Source organism: Cherax quadricarinatus, chromosome 6, assembly GCF_038502225.1.
Source record: "Cherax quadricarinatus isolate ZL_2023a chromosome 6, ASM3850222v1, whole genome shotgun sequence".
Classification (NCBI taxonomy): domain Eukaryota; kingdom Metazoa; phylum Arthropoda; class Malacostraca; order Decapoda; family Parastacidae; genus Cherax; species Cherax quadricarinatus.
The window spans coordinates 48,566,473-48,579,972 of NC_091297.1; the positions used below are offsets into that span (position 1 = coordinate 48,566,473).

At 38.0% G+C, this 13,500-nt stretch overlaps 2 protein-coding genes across 2 annotated transcripts in view; one reads left to right on the forward strand and one right to left on the reverse strand.

Moving 5' to 3' along the window:
- Window positions 1-2,829, forward strand: part of LOC128694485 (integrin alpha-8) — a 157,860-nt gene extending 155,031 nt beyond the window's left edge. Inside the window, exon 25 of the mRNA XM_070081543.1 lies at window positions 2,198-2,829. Within this exon, the coding sequence (XP_069937644.1) occupies window positions 2,198-2,326 (129 nt within the window). The 3' untranslated portion in view covers window positions 2,327-2,829. The remainder of the gene's footprint in view (window positions 1-2,197) is intronic.
- A 6,315-nt stretch (window positions 2,830-9,144) lies between these two features.
- The window catches only part of LOC128689014 (protein O-linked-mannose beta-1,2-N-acetylglucosaminyltransferase 1-like), a 218,508-nt gene continuing 214,152 nt past the window's right edge, over window positions 9,145-13,500 (reverse strand). The window contains exon 17 of the mRNA XM_070079493.1: window positions 9,145-10,284. Within this exon, the coding sequence (XP_069935594.1) occupies window positions 10,083-10,284 (202 nt within the window). The 3' untranslated portion in view covers window positions 9,145-10,082. The remainder of the gene's footprint in view (window positions 10,285-13,500) is intronic.

A 13,500-nucleotide genomic window follows, 5' to 3' on the forward strand; every position in this document is an offset into this window, starting at 1 on the left:
GTACAGAACTTGGAAAGTTCTCTTAGAACCATTATAGTCTTAATAATAAAAACAGTACTAAGTAAAAACATCATTATACTGCAATGTTTGAGTGAGATTATATTTATAATGTTACTGCTTTTTGTGATGTATATATAAAGTTTCTTTATATAACAGCATGAAGGATGACAAGAATTCCTCAGAATACCAACACTATTCTTAATATTCTTGTCTTAGTATATATATATATATATATATATATATATATATATATATATATATATATATATATATATATATATATATATATATATATATATATTATACCACGCCTCTTCACTAGTGGCTACTAGGTCCATTCTCTTCCTGCTCCATGAGCCTTATCATACCTCTTCTTAAAGCTATGTATGGATCCTGCTTCCACTACATCACTTCCCAGATTATTCCACTTTCTGATAACTCTATGACTGAAGAAATACTTCCTAACATCCCTATGATTCATCTGAGTCTTCAACTTCCAACTGTGACCCCTAGTTGCTGTGTCCCATCTCTGGAACATTCCGTCTCTGTCCACCTTGTCGATTCCTCTCAGTATTTTCTATGTTGTTATCATATCCCCTTTAACTCTCATGTCCTCCAGTGTCATCAGGTAGATTTCCCTTAACCTCTCCTCGTAGGACATACCTCTTAGCTCGGGGACTAGTCTGGCTGCAAACTTTTGGGCTTTCTCTAATTTTCTTTCGTGCTTGGCTAGGTGTGGGTTCCAAACTGGTGCTGCATACTCCAATATAGGCCAAACGTACACAGTGTACAGGGTTCTGAACGATTCCTTATTGAGAGGGAATCCTAGTCATAGGTTTGCCAGGCGCCCATATGTTGCAGCAGTTATTTGGCTGATGTGCGCCTCAGAAGATGTGCCCTGTGTTATACTCATCCCAAGATGCTTTTCCTTGAGAAAGGTTTGTAGTTCTGGCCCTCTTGACTGTACTCCATCTGCGGTCTTCTTTGCCCTTCCTCAATCTTCATGCCTTTGCACTTAGTGGGCTTGAACTCCAGGAGCCAGTTGCTGGATCAGACCTGCAGCCTGTTCAGATCCCTTTGTAGTTCTGCCTCGTTCTCGTCTGATTATATTCATCTCATTAACTTCACATCATCTGCAAACAGGGACACTTCTGAGTATATTCCTTCCTTCATGTCGTTCACAAATAAAAGAAACAACACCGGTCCTAGGACTGACCCCTGTGGAAACCGCTCGTCACAGGCGCCCATTCTGACACCTCGCCACGTACCGTGACTCGCTGTTGTCTTCCTGACAGGTATTCGCTGATCCACTGCAGTGTCTTCCCTGTTCTCTCTGCCTGGGCCCTCCAAGTTTTGCACTAATTTCTTGTGTGGAACTGTGTCAAACGCCTTCATACAGTCCAAGAAAACGCAATCTACCCCACCCCTCTCTCTCTTGTCTTACTGCTGTCACCCTGTCATAGAACTCTAGTATGTTTGTGACATAGGATTTCCCGTCCCTAAAATAGTGCTGGTTGTCGTTGATATCTCATGTTGAGCTCCTTACATTGCAGTCGTTCCTTGTGATCTCCCATCCTTCCTTCCTCAGCCTGATTATCTGGTCCCTAACTGTTGTTTTCCTCCTGATGTGGCTGTACAACTGCTTCGGGTCAGATTTGGTTTTCGCTGCTATGTCATTTTCGTATTGTCGTTGGGCCTCCCTTCTTACCTGTTCCTATTCATTTCTGGCTCTACGACTACTCTCCTTATTTTCCTGGTTTCTTTGCCTTCTGTACTTCTTCCATTCTCTTAGTTTTGGCCTCTCTGCACCTTTGGGTGAACCAAGGGCTCAGCCTGGCTTTCTCGTTATTTCTGTTACCCTTGGGTACAAATCTCTCCTCAGCTTCCTTGCATATTGTGTATGCGTGTGTGTGTGTGTGTGTGTGTGTGTGTGTGTGTGTGTGTGTGCGTGTGTGTGTGTGTGTGTGTGTGTGTGTGTGTGTGTGTGTGTGTGCGGTGTACGTGTGTGTGTGTGCGGTGTGCGTGTGTGTGTTTGTGCAGTGTGCGTGTGTGTGTGTGTGTGTGCAGCAGCCTGTGTTTGTTAAATATAATTTCATATATGTTCATCTCTGTCTTTTATAGCATGTACTAACGAGTCTACGTGTAATATTTCTAAGGCATCTTACTTTCTTAAATTAACTGTCACTATCATCTTCAGAGCCAAAAAGAGAAAAAGGGAGAAGAAGAGGAGGAGGAGGAGGAGGAAGACAACCCAGTAACTCCTCACACACCAATGTTAAAGATGACTGAGAATGCCAGTGAGGACTTCCAGTTCAGTACAAATTAATCTACTCTTGGCGTTACATAACTAACCAGACATGATAGTTACTTCGAGGGAGTCTACCCAAGGTGATACAACTTTTTCAAGTGACTCTGAGAGCTGACAAGTTCCGCCTAAGATGATTAGTTCTGCAGAGAATGTTTATCTCAAGTGTCGAGAGAGTCGCATACAAGAGGAAATTAGTGGTACATAAACTGGATTCACATAATACATAGACACTCTCACTGCTGATCTCGAGTAAGAGAATCTCAAGGTCAGTAGTGAACAAGAACTGGATAATTGTACTGCATTATCTGTATATAATAAAATGCGCAATTACATTTTTTACTTTATCTTTATTTGACAGTGATGTAGGTAAATGGTCCAGAGAACCGACACCTTGATGAATTACACACTTGTGCAACACTTGCGTATTTTTATTGTGGAAACATTTCTCCATCCAGTGGTTTTCTCAGTCCAGTACAGAGAAGAATGGTTGAAGATCAGGGGAGTTCGAGGTAATCAGTCCCTCAGTCTGGAGTCAATGTGATTGGTCCATCACATCTTTACAAGATTGATGGGTTGATCACATTGACTCCAGGCTGAGGGACTGATTACCTCAGACCCCTTCTGATCTTCAAGCATTCTTCTCTGTACTGGACTGAAGAAGCCACTTTATAGCGAAATGTTTCCACAGCAAAGATACCCAAGTGTTTCACTAGTGTCTAGTTCACCAACTTTGTCTTCACACTGAACGTGACGACCAGGACGAGATACTTTATAACACAACAACAGCCAGAATGTAAAAGTCTCATTATTAATACATTTTGTTAACTATGAGTGTTGTTATCATCGGTCTCACGATCATCTACTCGGAATTTTTGTAAATCAAAATATGATTTTGAATGAATAATTTACACTAGACATTTTAATTAAGATTTGCGAACATTTGGATGTAAAGATTATCTAGTTAAGTCTCATAACTTTTTATTATAGCATGAAAATATAGTTAATATTTTTGAGAATGATTATGAGGGGTTTCACAATGTGTTTTTTTTTCTGATGTATTGATTTTTTTGCTGATTATAAGGAATTTTTTATGTATCTTAAAAATTTCCTGATTTGAAGAATTTGTAATTAATATAAAGGTTCAATATTTCGACATTTAGGCTAATTTTTTATTATAATAATGTGTAATACAAATTCTTGAAGTTACACAGGATATATACACTGGGAAGTATATTTCTTTCAGAGTATATATGCTGAGTCTTTATTTTAATCCCTATTTAAGAGATTAAAGTATTTATGATTGGTGGTGAAGAAATTAAGTGCAGCTTGAATGACCGTGGTGTAGTCGATAGGCTTCAAACTTCATTAACCAATCTTTGATTTTTTAGAAATAATTAGAATATCATTTATTCATTAGATAGCCATGATATGTTTTGATGACAGTGTGTGCAGGGAATATATGCAGGAGTCTTGTGCAGGGAGTATATGCAGGAGTCTTGTGCAGGGAGTATATGCAGGAGTCTTGTGCAGGGAGTATATGCAGGAGTCTTGTGCAGGGAGTATATGCAGGAGTCTTGTGCAGGGAGAATGCAGGAGTCTTACTTGTGGTTTGATACCGTTGAGATGCTAGGGTGATTTAAGACTGCACTGTACCTGTGAACCACCAGTCAAGGATGACAAGGAATTAACACGTCAAGTTCCCGGAATAGATGGAAACAGATACAGAGAAGCGTATATATATAATAACATTACACCTCGTTACATACACTAGACTGTTTCACACTCTTCCCTAGATTTAGTTTTTGCAGAGACACGTAAAATGTAGCGAATGGACTGTTTTGCAGTTGTAAATAACGTGTAGTAATGTTTCACCTCTTATTCTCAGCGTAACACAAAATTCTCAACGTCGGAAGGCAATTGTATCATTATAAACTGTTGATCATACACTTCCCTCTTCATTCATTTAGGCTGAGCTTCGCCCTCTCTAATATTTCTTGGTGTAATGCCCGTCTGTGCTTTATGTACAACATTATTACTGAGTTAGTTTGGTACTAATAACTAAATCACATGATTTAGATTTGGCTTAAATGTAAATTAATCCTAAGTATTTAATTAATCTTATGTATTTCAACTCTGTATCTGACGGGATGGTGAGGTTCCATTACGTCATTGAGTTCTCGGCTTCTATAAGCCAACTTACTGTCTCTCTCTCTCTCTCTCTCTCTCTCTCTCTCTCTCTCTTTTTTTTTTTTTTTTTTTTTTTTACACAAGGTTTGACAAGGTTAAGGATCCCTAGCTTTATTGACAGCTATATTACAGATTAAGGTTTCCTAACTTTATTGGCAAGCTAAGAGCTGTTACCTACATCAGCTCATTTGAAAGCATTTTTATTGTTATGAGACATACAAGTAGGGAACAGGATGAAGTTGGAGCCATCTGTGGGCCAGCATTTTCATTTGATCAACTGACTTTATCTCGTTGACATCATTATGCTGTACGAATGTGTTCCATACTCGAGTCATCCTGGGTATGTATGATCTCAGATGGAGTGATGTTCTGGAGAAGGGTACAGCCAGAGTGAAGTTGCTGCTTTCTGCCCGTCTTGTGGCATAAAAGCTTGTTTCACGCTGTCCTCGAAGTGGATCCAAGTGTGGTATTTTGACAATATTGGCCTTGTACATAACAGTAAGGCCACCCACGTCCCTCCTGTGTTGAAGGCTCTGCTGAAATGACAGATCTATCCAGGATGGGTCCAGGCGAGAGATGAGACGTCTTGCTCTGTTCTCTACTCTGTCAAGCAGTCGCAGATGAGAGGGGGGGCAGGCAAACCAAGAAAGTGGAGCATACTCAAGGTGTGAGCGTACTTGTGCCTCGTACAGGATCTTGCAACCCCTACTGTCAAGCAGATGCGAGATACGGCGAAGTGCTGTAAGCTTCCTGGCTGCCTTGTTTGCAAGATTTACAACATGGTTCTTCATGGTTAGTTTGGAGTCAAATTTCACCCCAAGGATATCAACTTCTTCTCCAGGTGCCAACATCCTCCCATTCATCCTTACTACTGCATCCTTACTACTCTCTCTCTCTCTCTCTCTCTCTCTCTTTCTCTTTCTCAAGGAATCCTAAGTGGTGACTTTCTCATCCCCCTGGTGGCAGCTCTCGCAACGAACTTATTCCAGGCTTGTGGAGGTTTGACCACCAGCCATGAGAAGTCCCGGTTCACTATGGGCTCAGTTACAGCCTGTGGTCAGTTAGACAGCGATCTGCTGATCACAGCGACGCTGCTGACAGACCTCCACAAACCAGTTATATGGATGGTAACGACAGCTCTGTGCAACTGTTATTCTCTATATATGTTTTTGATGTGAGTTGCTCGTGCTGGAATATCTCTAATTTCTATAGTTATTCTTGTTACTGTCGACGTAGTCTCACTTGTACGCAGTTTGTTTGTCTTAACTTTATGAACTTTGATCACTTTTTATGTCACTCAGTTTTCGTTGACTGGATTTTTTTTTCCATCCATCTGTAGGTTATTCTTTTATCACTGTTAACGTAGACGTATATTGGTATTCTGCTAATTTGGTCGTATCATTATTGAAAGTATTTCTTTATTTCATTGTGCTTCTATATTACAAATTTTAATTCCTTATTTTTACTGTTTTAATTATTCTGTCACGTCTATAAATCCTGATAATGCAATGAACCAATTGTTTAATGTTAATCTCACAAATAAAACAAATGTTTAGTTACTTTAGTAATGATCTTTATTCCATAATTACATATATATATATATATATATATATATATATATATATATATATATATATATATATATATATATATATATATATATATATATATATATATATATATATATATATATATATATATATATATATATATATATATATATATATATATATATATATATATATATATATATATATATATATTTCCAAAACAACCACTGTGAAAGAATAGTGAAACGCCAAGCGCATTCGTGACTTCTCGCATTATCAAGGAACAATAAAAGCAACACATCAAAGGAAGGCATATAAAGGGTCAAGACTACACCTCACCATCACATCCCACAACACAGCAACACCTGACGGGTGACGACACCCGACTCTGTGAAACACACCTAATACTCTACCCAAGAATTAAGATTTGTTATTTGTTTAATGTATCATTAAATTCTTCCCAAATTGTATTAATTATAGATGAATCTAATTTATATAAACCTAAGGAAATATTTATATTATTTTCAAAACTGCTTTTTATGAAACAAGATTCAATTATATTTCTGTCGACCATGGACTTGCTTGATACAACTTTCTCAACTTTTTGAAAATCAATTGGATGGTTAAAATCTCTCACAGAAATAGAGCATTAGAATCTTGTCCAGTTCTAATGCTATATTTATGTTGTTTTAATCTTAGTTCGAGACTTTTACCAGTTTGACCGTAATAAACTTTATCGCAAAATTTACAAGGAATCATATATATATATATATATATATATATATATATATATATATATATATATATATATATATATATATATATATATATATATATATATATATATATATATATGCAAAACAACCACTCTGAAAGAATAGAGAAATTCCAAGCGCTTTCGTGACTACTCACATTATCAAGGAACTATGAAAGTGAAGCATCCAAGGAAGGTATATAAGGGGTCCGGCCAGCACCTCACTATCAGATCCCACAACGGTTAAACACGTGACGCGCGGCGAGCCAACTTGGATAGGTCCTTTGCAAAACTCACCCCCAAACTATTCTACCCAAGAAAATTTAAAAATTATTTGTCCAGTGTATTATTAAATTCTTCCCAAATTCTATTAATTATAAATGGATCTAATTTATATAAACCAAAGGAAATATTCATATTATTGTCAAAACTGCTTTTTATGAAACAAGATTCAATTATATTCCTGTCGACCATGGACTTGCTAGATACTACTTTCTCAACTTTTTGAAAATCAATTGGATGGTTAAAATCTCTTACATGAATAAATAGAGCATTGGAATCTTGTCCAGTTCTAATTTAATAATACACTGGACAAATAATTTTTAAATTTTCTTGGGTAGAATAGTTTGGGGGTGAGTTTTGCAAAGGACCTATCCAAGTTGGCTCGCCGCGCGTCACGTGTTTATCCGTTGTGGGATCTGATAGTGAGGTGCTGGCCGGACCCCTTATATAGCTTCCTTGGATGCTCCACTTTCATAGTTCCTTGATAATGTGAGTAGTCACGAAAGCGCTTGGAATTTCTCTATTCTTTCAGAGTGGTTGTTTTGCATATTTTGAAATCACCTGTTTACTGTGATCTTATTGCATATATATATATATATATATATATATATATATATATATATATATATATATATATATATATATATATATATATATATATATATATATATATATATACATACGTCGTGCCGAATAGGCAGAACTTGCGATCTTGGCTTAAATAGCAACGCTCATCTTGCCATATAGGACAAGCGAAAATTTGTGTATGCAATAATTTCGCCAAAATCATTCTGAACCTAACGAAAAAAAATATATTTCACTGTGTTTGTTTAGTATTAAATTATTGTAAACAAATCTAAAATATATTGTTGAGAAATGGCATTACCAGCTAAGTTTAAATATAGGGAAATATAGGGCTGTAAATGAGTTATAATTTGTAAGATTATAAATTACTTCTAGGGGGTGTTATGTCAGCATATTTCATTCACTGATTGCTGACAAACTTACGTGTGTGGACTCAAAGGTCCGCATATCACCGGGGTTATTGATAAGTGACTAACTCACAATTTTATACTCAACTGTGCAGTCAATAGTAGCACATCACGAGTTAGAACACTTACCTGGGTATATGTATCTGACCCGTAATTACACCCAGATATCAGTTGAGTTGATTGAAGAATAGTGTTCTTTGAAGAATGTCGCACTACACTCTGTTGGATCACAACACTCGTTGTTACACTGTTCATCAATAATTGTTCACACAATATCACTGAAGAAGCTGATCACACTTCTCTGTAAGTGTTTATTGTGTTTTGTGAGACACTTTGTTCACACTAACGCACAGATCGTTCTTTGTTGGTTATCCTGGCGTCAGTGTCACTCTCAGTAGAGTCAAAAGTAATCTGAAGACGCCACAGCACCCCACGCCATTACTGCCCCTTGCACAAAGGAAAAGCTGACGTAGTACTTTTGCTTCCTTGCCACTTCCTCGATGAAGCAAAGCAGAATGTTTGATTCTTGCTGTCTTAAACATAGACAACAATGTCCACTATCTTTACTATAGTAATAAAGTGGGAGCAGGATTTTCCTTAATTGTCCTGCTAAGGTAAGAGATGTACTGTCTCTTATTAAAATACACCCTGCAACACTGGACTGCTAGGAGCGGCGGTCGCTTGACCACAGGTCGTATACTGGTACTGCATCTGGGATCAATTACTCACTGTAGCAGTAAACAAGACGCTTGCCCCTTCTGAGAGGGCTGGGCCCCTCAGGGCTGAAAGGGGCTGAAGGGGGCTGATACCCCCCTCCTGGAGAAAATTTCTCCACATATATTTTGTTGGGTTAGGCTAAAATAAATTGTTCTTGTTATATTAAGGTTATGTAAGTTTTCTAAGATTCTTTTGGAATCTTAGAAAATTTTAGAAAGGACTTAATTTTAAATGAGTTCTTGCTAATTGACCAGTTTTACATATTCGGCACGATATATATATATATATATATATATATATATATATATATATATATATATATATATATATATATATATATATATATATATATATATATATATATATATATATATATATGATGCAAGACAAGCCATGGGGTGGAAATCCTTAGCTCAAGTACTTTCACACTTCTCAGCGCGTCATCAGGAGTTGTGCAATGTTGCAAAGGCAACAACAGGAGAAGTAGGGTAAGTTTTCAGAGTGGTAGTGTAGAGGCACCGGCCAGTTTCTGTCTGAGAGAGGTAAGCGGGATGTCAACCATACACTGGTCCCCCCTCACACCCCACCCCATTATGGGTCTGGTGGAGTAGGCCTCACAGTTTGCAGATAGTATGAAATAAAACACCAGAAGATAGTTAATAGCCAGCCCTAAGCTTCTAACCGCTGGGATCAGGTCATGTGACGTAAAAAATTTCATTACAATAGCGGATCATTACATACCTTCATTTACAACTTTCTAACTAATGAAATAGAGATAAAAATCCCTCATTTGTCAACCGGTGTCACAGAATCTTCCAGAATATTCAGGAAATACTCTCAGCGTCAGTTAATATGCCTGTGTGAATTCTCCTATTCAGGCTTTTTTTTAATAACTAGGCTATTCTTAACTGTAATGTCATTCATATGATTATTATCAGCTATCATCCGCTAATATCATTATTATTATCATCATCTATATAATATTGCTAACGACCTGATTCATTCAATCACTAAACTAGTTGCAATCACCATGTTGCAACCACCTATGTGTACCTTGTACCACTGTACCTAGACGGGTTAGGACTTAAATAGGTCACTCGACATATCTTTTGGGCTATCCTAGTATGATCGTACATGTGCCCCACACCTAAATGAACCCACATACCTACTACAGATGTTATATCGCTCATATATAATAGCATAGCTCATTGAAATACATTATTTATCATATAAAATATCATATAATATTTAAGTGTACACTTGCGTAAATCATAATAGTGTCTTCGTGGCAGCTACTTATAGACTAGAGAACCATTCAAGTAGTGATAGAGGAGGTTGTTCATGAGGAACTCTTGCTCAGGGTATTGCACGGGAGTTCTCTGCAGGTAGTAGGGAGGGTAGTTGCGTGTTTGCCACTCCAAGGCGTGATCCTCCGCCTGTCTTATTAACATCGAGGAAGGAGTTAAGATTGTCACACCCTGGGGAAACAGCGAGCTGAAAAAAAAAATATTGTTTTATTTCAGGCTAACATGTTGTGGTAGTGGAGGTTTATTGGTCAGGAGAGAGAACAAGTGTTTCATGACACGCATCGTTTTATTGGTCAGGAGAGAGAACAAGTGTTTCATGACATGCATCGTTTTATTGGTCAGGAGAGAGAACAAGTGTTTCATGATACGCATCGTTTTATTGGTCAGGAGAGAGAACAAGTGTTTCATGATACGCATCGTTTTATTGGTCAGGAGAGAGAACAAGTGTTTCATGACATGAATCGTTTTATTGGTCAGGAGAGAGAACAAGTGTTTCATGATACGCATCGTTTTATTGGTCAGGAAAGAGAACAAGTGTTTCATGACACGCATCGTTTTATTGGTCAGGAAAGAGGACAAGTATCTCCTGTCATGGATTGTTTAATTGGTCAGAAAACAGGACAATCATCTGCTGCCGCGGATCGTTTTATTGTTCAGGAAACAGAACAATCGTCTGCTGCCATGAATTGTTTTACTGGTCAGGAAAGAGGACGAGTGTCTCAAGTCACGGTTCGTTTTATTAGTCAGCAAAGAGAGCAAGAATTTCCTATCACGGGTCGTTTTACTGGTCAGGAAAGATGACAAGAATTTCCTGTCACTGATTGTTGTCAAGTGATGAACCGTGACAAGTTCAGCGTCCACTGACTTACAAGGCCAAGCTCTTTCATGCCATTTGAAACCTAAAGAATCAAAAGTGTCCTAAAATGCTAATACCTTCACTGACATCCATAAAACAATCAATGAAAGATGGTAAACATGAAAGTGTTTTTTTTATCCCATCTGAAATGTTTTTGCAAAAGAATAATAAGTTACAATAAAAATTAATGAGGGTTGGTAAAGAAGAACATAAATTACACTGAAAAATATAAAGTAGTTTTTATAAAAAAATACAAATTACAATACTGTTTACAGAGGAGCCACAGATATACCAGATCACTTTTTAATTGTAGCTACAGTGAGAGTAAAAAGTAGATGGGATACAAGGAGAATAGAATCAACAAGTAAGGGAGAGGTGAAGATTTATAAACAAAAGGAGGTGGCAGTTAGTGTAAGATATAAACAACCATTGGAAGAAAGATGGCCTAGTTAGAGTAGAGGCAATGAGGTTGAAGAGGTGTAGGGAAGATTTAAGAAAGTAGTGTTAGAGTGTTCAGAAGAAGTGTGAGGTTACAAGAAAGTGGGTGCAGGAAGGAAGAAGAGCAATTGGTGGAATGATGAGGTAAAGAGAGTTGTAAAAGAGAAAAGTTAGCACATGAGAGGTTTTTTACAAAGTAGAAGTGATACAAGGCGGGAGGAGTATATGGAGAGAAAAAGAGAGGTTAAGAGAGTGGTGAAGAAATGTGAAAAGGAGAGCAAATGAGAGAGTGGGTGAGATGCACTCAACAAATTTTGCTGAGAATAAGAACATATTTTGGAGTGAGATTAACAAGTTGAGAAAGCCTAGGGAACGAATGGATTTGACGGTTAAAAATAGGAGAGGAGAGTTTTTAAGCGGAGAGTTAGAGGTGTCGGGAAGATGGGGGGGGGGATATTTTGAGGAACTGTTAAATGTTGACGAAGATAGGGGAAACTGTGATTTCGTGTATTGAGCAAGGAGGAATAACATTTTGTAGGAGTGAGGAAGAGCCGGTTGTGAATTTAGGGAAAGTGCATGAGGCACTGGGTAGAATGAAAGGGGGTAAATCAGCTGGGATTGATGGGATAAGGACAGAAATGTTAAAAAAAAGCTGGGATATAGTTTTGGAGAGGTTAGTGCTTTTATTTAATAAATGTAATGAAGAGGGTAAGGTACCTTGGGATTGGCAGAGAGCATGCATAGTTCCTTCGTATAAAGGCAAATGGGACAAAAGAGAGTGTAATAATTAAAGAAGAATAAGTTTGTTGAGTATATCTGGTAAAACGAATGGTAGAGTTATTATTGAAATAATTAAGAGTAAGACGGAAAGCAGGATCACAAAGGAACAAGGTGGTGTGTGGACCAAGTGTTCACAGTGAAACGTATAGGTGAACAGTATCTAAAGGTAAAAAGTTTTTGTGGCATTTATGGATTTGGAAAAGGCGTATGATAGGGTGGATAGGGATGCAATGTGGCAGATGTTGCAGGTGTATGGAATGGGAGGAAGGTTATTGACAGCAGTGAAGAGTTTTTGTGAGGATAGTGAGGCTCAGGTTAGAGTATGTAGGAGAGAGGGAGATTTTTTCCTATTAAAAGTAGGCCTTAGACAGTGATGTGTGATGTCACCATGGTTGTTCAATATATTTATATATGGAGTTGTAAGAGAAGTGAATGTGCGGGGTTAAAAGATAAAGAATCTAACACAAAGTGGGTAGTTGTCACAGCCTGGCTTTGCTGATGACACTGTGCTTTTGTGAGATTCTGAGAAGTTGCAAAGGTTGGTGAATGAGTTTGGTAGGCTATGTAAAGGAAGGAAATTAAAAGTGAACATAGGAAAGAGTAAGGTGATGAGGGTAACAAAAAAATGTAGGTAATAAATGATTGGATATCAGATTGGAGGGAGAAAATATGGAGGAAGTGAATGTATTTAGATATTTGGGAGTGGATTTGTAAGCAGATAGGTCTATGAGAAACAAGGTAAATTACAAAATTGATGAGAGGAAAAAGGTGAGTGGTGCACTGAGGAATCTGTGGAGAAAAAGAACGTTATCCGTGGACGCAAAATTGGAATGTATGAGAGTAGTGTCATACCAACGCTCTTATATGGGCGTGAAGCATAGGTGGTGAATGTTACAACAAGGAGAAGGCTGGAGGCAGCAGAGATGTCGTGTCTGAAGGCAATGTGCTGTGTGAATATAATGAAGGGAATCCGTAGTTTGGAAATTAGTAGGTGCAGGGTTAATAAAAGAATTATCCAGAGGGTTGAGGAGGGGTTGTTGAGGTGATTCAGACATTGAAAAAGGATGGAATGAAACAGAATGATCTGGAGAGTGTATAAATCTGTTGCGGAAGGCAGGGTAGGGGTCGGTCTTTGAAATGGTGGGGGGAGGGGATAAAGGAGGTTTTTGGTGCATGAGGTTTGGACTTCCAGCCTGATGGCAAAAGCTCTCACTTCACATGGTGAGTGTCTGGGTTCGATTCCTGGCAAAGAGTTGAAAACATCGGACGTGTTTGTTGAGGACGGGTTGTTGAGGTGGTTCGGACATGTAGAGAGAATGGAGCGAAACA